Source organism: Fundulus heteroclitus, chromosome 6 (assembly GCF_011125445.2).
Source record: "Fundulus heteroclitus isolate FHET01 chromosome 6, MU-UCD_Fhet_4.1, whole genome shotgun sequence".
Lineage (NCBI taxonomy): Eukaryota > Metazoa > Chordata > Actinopteri > Cyprinodontiformes > Fundulidae > Fundulus > Fundulus heteroclitus.
This window is the reverse complement of record NC_046366.1, coordinates 15100356-15110373: the sequence shown is the minus strand read 5'-3', so window position 1 is coordinate 15110373 and position 10018 is coordinate 15100356. Positions and strand designations below refer to the sequence as shown.

The window sequence follows — 10018 nt, the reverse complement described above, 5'->3', positions numbered from 1 at the left end:
GGTTTCTTTGTGGCTGCCCAGGCTGAGAAAGACCTATGATGTTATAACCTCAGAGAAGGCGGCAGACACTGCACTCCTGTAGAGAGATATCTGACCATGTTCATGAATGAAACTGAGGCAGCCTCTCTGTTTAGAAACCATTTAAACACAGCACAGAAACTCAGAGGTTTCTAATTTGTTAAAGTCTGCTTGGGTTTTTATTATTTGTGAAGCTGTGAGAAGAAATCAGCTTAAAAATTAATACATTAATTGATACAAAAGCATGTTTTTCACTAGTAGACTGCTGGACACAGGCAGCAGACTCCAACCCCCTGCATCTTGGACAGGATGAAATGGTTCTAACTTTATTTTTTTTCTATTAATTGTTTCTATTTAAAGCTTCACCGATCAGTCATTAGTGAAGCTGTTTTTGAAGGCTACATAGATAGAAAGATAGATAGTTAGATAGATATATTCATGTGCATATAGAATCATGTGTGCGTGTGAATGTTGCTCTATATGCCAGAACTGAAAACACTACTTTGTTTTTAACACACCAATATTTATTTTAAATTAATTTATAATGCAACTTCGCCTTCTAAGTTGTAATTTTTAAACTATTTCTTGTGGAAGTATTATATAATTATACTTATATTAATATGATTATAGTAATTATAATTTCAATTTTTGATTGGTTGGTTTATTGAACGGGGACTACATATAAGTGCATTAATCTCAAAGGGAAATTTCCTAGAAGATTAAAGCTCTCAGAGCCGATGTCCATATGCATTCACTGACACACAAACAGCATGCAGTTTATTACACAAAGGACAGTACAGAAAGAAAGAATTAATATACAGCAAATATCAGCTTTTTAAATGTAATAAAGGTTTTCCTATACCTCAGGATATATGCTTAATGTCACACAATGTAACTTAACTGTTTTCCTAATCAAAGGGATCCCTTTTAAATGATCAGAGTAGTGCTAGTGTTGTCGAATGAGGCTTGTTTGTCCGATTAAAAGTGCCATTTGAAAATAACTTTCAAGCAGGTATTAAACATACTTTTCATCAACCCCCCATTTCTGTGTTAACTTTGGTTGTTTTCCCTTTTGTAATGAATTTAAGTGCTTTCTTTAACCGTGAGCTTAAAATAAGCTGTATTTAATCAGAATGATAGTAAACAAGAGCTTGATAACAGTCTGTGTGTAATTTATTTACATCATGCATTTCACTTAGTTAATGAAGTTACTGAGATTGCTTTTTTTTTTTTGATATATTTTTATGTATTGACTACAGCTATAATACAACCAATGCATAGGCACTATGTGCGAAAATGTGGTGACAGGCAAACAATTAACCACTGAAGATGCTAAATTTGGCATCTGCTTTGTAGCTTCTTATTGGGTCCATTTCACAATTTTATTGGCTCTGGTTCAAAATCTAAAAGATTTTTGACATTTTAATTCTGTTAACACACAAAGAGGGAGCATTATTTTTCTCACATGAAAATTAGAGGAGCATAAAAACTGCAATTTATGGACCGATTCCCCTTGGGCTGGAATATTCTACATTGACTAGAATATTGTGTGTATAACCAAAATGTACAACAGTAATAAATAAACAGGTGGTAGTTGGCTCTTCCTTAAAACTCATGTGAGTCAGCACAAAAGTATTGTAATCAGGACATTATTGCCTTATCAAATAAGTCAGATATCTTCAAAGTTTATTTTATTGCTTTTTTATTGACTAAAATGACCATGAAATTGGGTCCTAAATTACATTTCGATTGGATCCTCATATTAATTTTTGGGAAGGTCTGCTCAGATGACTTCATTGAAAATACAAATGACCCCCCATCCTACAACAAATGTTCTCTTGTAAACAAGTAAAATAGAAATACTGAAAATGTATTTGAATGTAAAAAAAAAAAAAAAAAAAAAAAAATACAAAAGGAGTTTCACACATCTTTGTACTCTTTTTTTCAGAACTTTATTTTTCATTCTTAAAGAAAATAAAGTACATTCATTTTTTTCTCTTAAGAATATTGGAAGGAGTCGGTATTTGACAAGCAACATGACGCTGCAAGGTGAAAATAGCGTAGAAAATAATACTTTCACTCTACCTTGCATAGAAATGTCAGCAATTAATAGTCATTACCACAAAGTAACCACAACACAGGCGTTTTGTTCACTGCCAGTGTTATTTCCAGTTTCATTCAATAAAACGGGCTAGAGGAAATTACGCAGCCTTCATACAGACCACATCCAGTTTACAGGATGTCAACAAATGAGAAGCAAAAAAAAAAAAAAAAAAAAAAACCCCTTCATCACTTAGAGTATAAAACACTTGAGGATGCCTGAGTTGAGACAGATCCACTCAGAGAACTTGACTCAACTACAGAATGACACTCGTGAAGCTCTGTGAGTATCCTGTAACTTCACTGCGCATCTTAGCAAGAAAAATAGAAGATGAGAGTTTTTAAACATTGTTCTGCTTTACTCCTTTCATTGCCAGACTTCACTCCTGCACTGCTGCTCCTGGCCCTCAGCTGTCCCTTCTGGGAGGTCAGCCACTCAAAGCCGGTTACCAGCAAAGGACGGATGGACGACTCCTGTGTTTTCTATGCGCGGGCGCTTCTAGAAAACATCACAGATGCTCTTACGCAGGTAGGCGACCCGGTGAAGGTGGGGTTCTGCGTTGTCGCCGCTGTGTTTGGGTGTTAAATGTCTCTCCTCTCCACAGGCGAGGTTGTTCAGTGGGATCAACTGCACAAGGCAGAACATGGAGCTGAACTTGGAGAGCAGAACGCCGACTGTGTGTTCGCCTCAGGTACAGGCAAAAAATATTCCCGTTTCATCGCAGTATTTTGAAATTCAAAGTTTTTATTCAAAGTGAGGGGAAAAACTTTTTTAATACATACAATAGTGGTATTATTGTTATTTAAAAAAAAACAATCAAACTTTGTTCCACAGGGCTCAACATGTTCTGGGATAACTACATCAGCTTTTGATCAGGTAGGCAGCTTTATGTTATCTACACGACAAAGACTGTCTCTCGTCACTTATCCTGTGCCTGATGATTATGCTCACGGTTTTTCCTGTGCAGGACTCATGTCTTACGGACATCGGAAAGGACCTGAGCCACTACTACAAGTTTCTCTCCGCTCAGCCGGATCCGGACAACTTAATTGGTTCTTCCGTTCTCTACAGCCTCAGAGAGCTCATGGAGGTCAGTCTTTCTCAGCGGGTGCCTGCTGCTTTGACTGTGTCACGCAATAAAAAGTGGAACCTAAAATTGTTTTTTTTTTTTTGTATTGTTTACTACACACAAAAAATAAAGGGAACACTTAAACAACACAATGTAACTCCAACTGTTCCCTTTGTTTTTCTTTTGAGCAGTATAAATTATATAAAATGTTACCAAAAGACTAAAGTGATGTATTTATTTGTTTTGGTGATCAACAGAACTGCTTTAGGTCGTCTCTGCCAGCAGATTTCATCTCAAAAGAGGTAAGATGCCTTGGCTTTTCCCTCAAAAAAAATAATAAGGAAATATATCTCTGATAAATCCAAGCACAAATTTACCAGATGGGCTGTTTCCATAAAACCTTGACGATGCCTCTGTGTTTCTTCAAGGCTCTGGTGGAGCGTTCGGTTACCTTCAACGAAAGACTGAGCCTTTGCAAAGTCATGAAAGGCTTCCACGTCCGCACCGTCACAATAAACCGAGCCATCGGCTACATGAACCTCGGTGAACACGCTAGCTAAATCCTCGCCGACCTCCAAGAAACAGCCAACGAGGAACCAGTCTCAAACAAAAATAGTGCACCATGTACATTTAAAACGAGTCGAGCTCTAAGAGAAACACTCAGTTCTATGTTTCATGATGGAACATATTTATTATCTTTGTAAGACTGTGATGCTTTTATTTAACATCCAGATTACATGTGAACATGTACTTTTATAAAGTATACATATTTATGGAACGTGATATTTATGGAACGTGATATTTACACGACGTTTGTTTATTCTGGACTATTTATTTTTAACTATTTATGGCGATGTGTTCTACTTGGTGCTAAAACTGACAAAAATAAAAAAAAAATCCTGCATGATACCTGCTGTTTTGTCTTTCTTTCTATCATTCATTCTCACCTTTTTCTACTTAAGGTTAAAAAGACAGGATGATTTAAATAGGTAGCAAGACTGGCAGTCACAGTTAAACCCTAGTGATTGATTTAAGTTACTGGATTTTAGAAACTCTGTGGCACCTTGCAAAAGTGTTCATAACCCTTGAAGGTTTTCACATTTTGTTATATTTGGTCCCATTCCAAGCACAAGCCTAAATGCAGAGCGGAGTTGTGATGTGAAAGGTAATTGCCACATGATTTTCAGGCATTTTTTTAACAAATAAAAATCTGAATAGTTTGTAATTACTGCTGCAAGATTTTGCACACGGACTAAAATGTGTACCTATTGTTCTTTGCTAAGTAGCGCAAGCTCAGTAGGATTGAATGGAAAGCACATGTAAACAGAATTTTTTTTTTTTTTTAAGTCTTTGCCAGAAATCTTAAATAGTATATAGGTCTGGACTTTAACTGGGCCATTCCAACACATCAACACTTTCTGATCTGGGCAATTCCACCACGGTTCTGGTCGTTAAGTTTTAGGGTCGTTGTCCTGCTGGAAGGAGAACCTCCGCTCCCGTGTCAAGCCTTTCACAGCCTCCAACAGGTTCTCTTCCAGGATTGTCCTGGATTTAGCTCCATGCATCGTCCCCCTCTTCCCTGTCCCTGCTGAAGAAAAGCACCCCCACTGTGTGATGCTGCCACCACCACGACGCACAATGGAGATGATGTGTTTAGGGTGAAGTGTTTTGGATGGAGGTACACACCAGGTATCAGTTTCTCAGAACAGAGCGACATCCTCCCACAAGCCCAATCATGGGAATCCTTAACAGCCTCCCTAAATGAACACCGTGACCTGTCAGCCACGGCTGTAGCTTAGTTGAGTGGAACATGTTACGAAAGAGCAGGTAAGCCATTGCCTGTTGCTGAAAAAAAAGGTACCGAAAGTAAATGTTTGGCTTCTTTGTGGCTACCCAGGCTGAGAAAGACCTATGATGTTATAACATCAGAGAAGGCGGCAGACACTGCACTCCTGTAGAGAGATATCTGACCATGTTCATGAATGAAACTGAGGCAGGCTCTCTGTTTAGAAACCATTTAAACACACTACACAAACTTAAAGGTTTCTAATTTGTTAAAGCCTGCTTGGGTTTTTATTATTTGTGACTCAACAGGCTGTGAAACTGTGAGAAGAAATCAGCTTAAAAATTCTATTGGATTAAATAACATTAATACAAAAGCATATTTTTCACTAGTAGACTGCTGGACACAGGCAGCAGACTCCAACCCCCTGCATCTTGGACAGGATGAAATGGTTCTCACTTTTTTTTTCTATTAATTGTTCCTATTTAAAGCTTCACCGATCAATCATTGGTGAAACTTCTTATAACAATTGTCACAAATGATAGCCTACCCAAGGTGAGAATAATTAATACAAAAATACTCTTACGGGTCTGATGTTTCAAGGAATACATATATGTATATATATATATATATATATATATATATATATATATATATATATATATATATATATATATATATATAGACAGAGAGAGAGATAGATAGATAGATAGATAGATAGATAGATAGATAGATAGATAGAGAGAGAGAGAGAGAGAGAGAGAGAGAGAGAGATTTATGTGTGTATAGAATCATGTGTGTGTGTGAATGTTGCTCTATGCGTCAGAAATGAAAACACTACTTTGTTTTTAACACATCAATATTTATTTTAAATTAATTTATAATATAATTTGGCCTTCTAAATTGTAATTTTTAAACTATTTCTTGTGGAAGTATTATATATTTATACTTATATTAATATGATTATAGTAATTGTAATTTAAATTTTTGATTGGTTGGTTTGTTGAACAGGGACTACATGTAAGTGCATTAATCTCAAAGGGAAATTTACTAGCAGATTAAAGCTCTCAGAGCCGATGTCCATATGCATTCACTCACACACAAACAGCATGCAGTTTATTACACAAAGGACAGTACAGAAAGAAAGAATTAATATACAGCAAATATCAGCTCTTTAAATGTAGTAAAGGTTTTCCTATACCTCAGGATATATGCTTAATGTCACACAACACAATGTAACTTAACTGTTTTCCTGATCAAAGGGATCCCTTCTAAATGATCAGAGTAGTGCTAGTGTTGTCTAGAAATAAGAAGTTAAAGCAATCACAACTTCTTCAAGTTAACGTAATGTTTTAACATTTAAAACGTTACATTTGATTGTATTTTATTGTCTTGCATTTTTTGTTACCAATAAAAGATGTTTTGTAAAGATTTTGGTTTTACAAAACATTTACATCAGTATTTCTCTTGCAAAAATTATGTTTGTTACTGAGATTCCTTGTGGAAGGTTTGTTTTTGTGTCAAAAAATATGACTCTAAATACTGTAGTTACCGATACTGTTTCTTGAATAAATGTAACCAAAGTTGTCTCTTAAAGTCTCTTAAAGCTCAACATCAGAAAACTGCTAATATTATTTCTTTAATGTCCTTTAAACATTTTCTAATACTATCAGTGGCCTGTAAATTAATTTCCTTCTTAAAGAATTAGGTCATCATGTTTTATTATTATTTAATGATTACTTTTAGATTTAGGGCTAAAATAAAAAGACTAATCTGCCAATTATGAAATGGTCTCTTTTTATTAACTTTACAAGAGGATACATTTTATATTCCATACCCAAATGATCTTTAGAAATCTACTTTTACATTAAATGTAAATGTATACAATTCCCACAAAGTTAATTTTCTGAGAAGTATTTAGATGTTAGTCATCTGAATCTAAAGCTAACATTTTTCCTGCATGTTACATTTTTTTTTCTTTTATCCCACTCATCGTATTAAATAAGATGATTAAACTATCAATAAAAACAGGCAGTTACAACAACAATTTACCAGTTCATTTCGGATTTTAAAATTGCTTTTCACAAACACGGCCCAGGTACTACCAGAAGACCTTTATTTGTTTGAGATGCTGGTCAGTTCCAACTCAGTTGCAGATTTGGTTGCCAGAAAAAGACAAGATTGCAGATTAGTAAAAGTATTTTCCTGATTGTTTAAGTCAAACTTGTGCTTTTGTACGTCACTTTTGGAAAGTCCAGTGTCTTACAGACAGATAGACCTAACCATAACTGAACAAGGCGTTGCGGTTTTAATAGCACTACTATAATAAAACAAACAAACAAAAAAAAAAACTCTTTTGGTTCCTCTTATCCTGTATTCTTACTTTATATTGCTAGTCTCCATTGTATACCAGCTGGCAACTTTCTTCTTTACTGGAAATTAATAAGTGTGGCACCATGACGTTCCAAAATCCCATTCATGTGAATCTTTCACACGCATCCCATGATGTTCAAGCCCTGGAAGTGACTAAGATTAGTTATGTAAGGTGATGTTTCAAATGTGCAGGTAATCTGCAACCTGTTAGTCAATAAAAGGGTAGTGAAAGTAAATAGTTGGTTTTGAACTAAGTTTCAGTTTGTATTGTTTCCTTGTCGGGTACTGATATTTGTGGTTTCTGAGGTTGAGAGAGACCTATGATGTAATCTCAAAGAACACGACAAAAGGAAAAATACAAACCAAGAGCAGAAAAACAAAAAGAATTTATTATTATTAATGTGAATGAACTCATCCCATTACATATTATAAAGTACTTATTTAGGATATTTCTAGGGCAGAACCCAAAAATATTTAAGCTAAATAAAGTTATATCTGAATGATATAGACAAATTATAATAACAATAGAAAAACTTTTTTTTATCTGTTCCTCTAATAAAATATGTTAAACCATTAATATATAAATGTGGGGAATATATTTTAATTCTCTTGTAATTTAATTGTTAAACAGGAATGTGTTTTTTTTAACCTACTCAAGTGTTTGCCATTTTCACTTGCTATAATGAAACATATAAAGATGGTATTTTATAAATCTGTATCAGCATGACATTATGTTTTTCTAAAATATGCAACATATTTGTAATAAATTGCCTACACTTTAATTTTGTTGAGGTAAAAAGGACATTTCTACAATCTGCTTATTGAAGAGTATTTTTTCCATCTCACTGTCATAATGTGATGAAACATCTTTTATAAAACCACCAAAAGAAAGAGGGAAAGGAAATGGTTTACCTTAATAATTCCAATATTAAATGACAAAGAAATATTGTAATATTGCAATTAACAATAATACTTTCCTTCACTGAAGTTACTAGTTTACAAAATTATTTTAAACTTTTTATGGGCAAAATGAAAACATTTATTTATCAGGGTCTGTATCAGTTCTGTTTTGCTTGAGAAATTAACAAAACTAACAAAGAAGTGACTCTTTGACAAAGGTGGATTTTTCACTTTTCAGTCTAAATGTTTGAATCCAAGCTCATACCACAGAGGACCTGCAACTCGACCAGGACTGTAACGCAAATTAATGACAATTCAGACTTGATTCACTTGACAAACAAGAAACAAGAAGTTGGATTTTATCATGTCAATCACAATGCTCCTGTTCTTACACAAATTCCTTCTGGGAATAGAGAAAAAAAAATCTATCAAAGTTTCTCAGATCCAAAGTGGCTTCTTCACTAGATTTGCTTGCCCAACAATTCAAACCTCAGAATGCCAAAAAAATAAATAAAAATAAATTCAATTCATAACGCTACTAAAAATAGAGAATAAATTGATTAATCAGAATCAGAAATACTTTAATAATCCCAGGGGAAATTATTTTCATTACATGCTCCAGATATACAAACAATATATATATACAAACTATATATATATATATATATATATATATATATATATATATATATATATATATATATATAGATAGATAGATATATATATAGATATAGATAGAATAGATAGATAGATAGATATATAGATAGATAGATAGATAGATATATAGATAGATAGATAGATAGATAGATAGATAGATAGATAGATAGATAGATAGATAGATAGATAGATAGATAGATAGATAGATCTAAAAATAGTGATAATGATAATGTGCAAAAGAGTGCAAAATAATGAATAAATGTCAATAATTTTGAGTCAAAATTACAGAGGGGGTGACACTGAGGGAGGCGTTGTAGAGATTAATGACCACAGACAGGAATAATTTCCTGTGGCAGCCAATCTTTGCATTGGTGAGGCTTTTTTGCCCACAGCAGTGCTTTTAAATACAGTATTGTGGCTGTGTCCAGTTCCCCCATGCTCTACTGGGGCCCTGCAGTTTTTATATGTGAATCATTTGTTAAATTACCGCCAGTTCCTGGTTTCTCCATACTTTAACCGTTCAATCTGAATGACGACAACAAACAAGAATCAATAGTCAAATAAGCTGTTAGAGATGGTTTGGTGTCCCTGCACACTCAACTTAAAAAGGGCATTTTCCTTACAAAGGTGGCCCCATGTAGGAGGAAAGCAGACCAGCTTTCCAACAGAAGATTGATTGCAAAGAAACTTTAGCAAACAAAGATCCAATCAACCACGCACGCATTTGCATTACTTTTTCTGCTGAATAAACGTCAAAGTCAGCAGCTAAATAATGTTGGTTACAAACGTTTTTGTTAGCTTCAATGAGTATTTACTGCCATAGTAAAGCTTATTGTAGCAGATCAAGAAATGAAGTTGCGTAGCTTTGTTTCCATCTAGTGGCCGATTAGACACACAGCATTTATGACTAGTAATAAGGGTGCCTACATCCCAACAAAAATAAGAATTACATGCAAAAGAAGCAAAGAAAATAATAAAATAAATATAAAATAAATAAATTATAAAAACAAAATCCACCAAAAACTTTAACTCGGCGCAGAGCGGTGATTAAGGCTCCTCGCCAGGTGTGTCTGAGGAGCCTTAATGACCCGCAGCTGCGGCCATATCTTCAGGGGCT

At 34.5% G+C, this 10018-nt stretch overlaps 1 protein-coding gene across 2 annotated transcripts; it reads left to right on the top strand.

Annotated features, from left to right (window-relative positions):
- Positions 1-924: 924 nt before the first annotated feature.
- Positions 925-4063, top strand: LOC105935904 (interleukin-12 subunit alpha-like). Of its 2 annotated transcripts, XM_012876510.3 has the most exons (7): positions 925-2401; positions 2496-2647; positions 2724-2810; positions 2954-2995; positions 3087-3209; positions 3446-3490; positions 3617-4063. In XM_012876510.3, the coding sequence occupies exons 1-7, from the start codon at positions 2383-2385 to the stop codon at positions 3746-3748; spliced, it is 600 nt and encodes a 199-aa protein (XP_012731964.2). In that variant the 5' UTR covers positions 925-2382; the 3' UTR covers positions 3749-4063. The 2 variants fall into 2 exon arrangements, with proteins under 2 accessions (XP_012731964.2, XP_035993641.1); XM_036137748.1 differs by having other exon boundaries at positions 925-2647.
- Positions 4064-10018: the final 5955 nt, after the last annotated feature.

Bases quoted from the DNA above. Each gene is read 5' to 3' on its own strand.
- LOC105935904 (XM_036137748.1), top strand. From the start codon at position 2,450: ATGAGAGTTTTTAAACATTGTTCTGCTTTACTCCTTTCATTGCCAGAC. The intron at 2,996-3,086 runs GTAGGCAGCTTT...TTTCCTGTGCAG, and splicing joins CTACATCAGCTTTTGATCAG to GACTCATGTCTTACGGACAT. The intron at 3,210-3,445 runs GTCAGTCTTTCT...GGTGATCAACAG, and splicing joins GCCTCAGAGAGCTCATGGAG to AACTGCTTTAGGTCGTCTCT.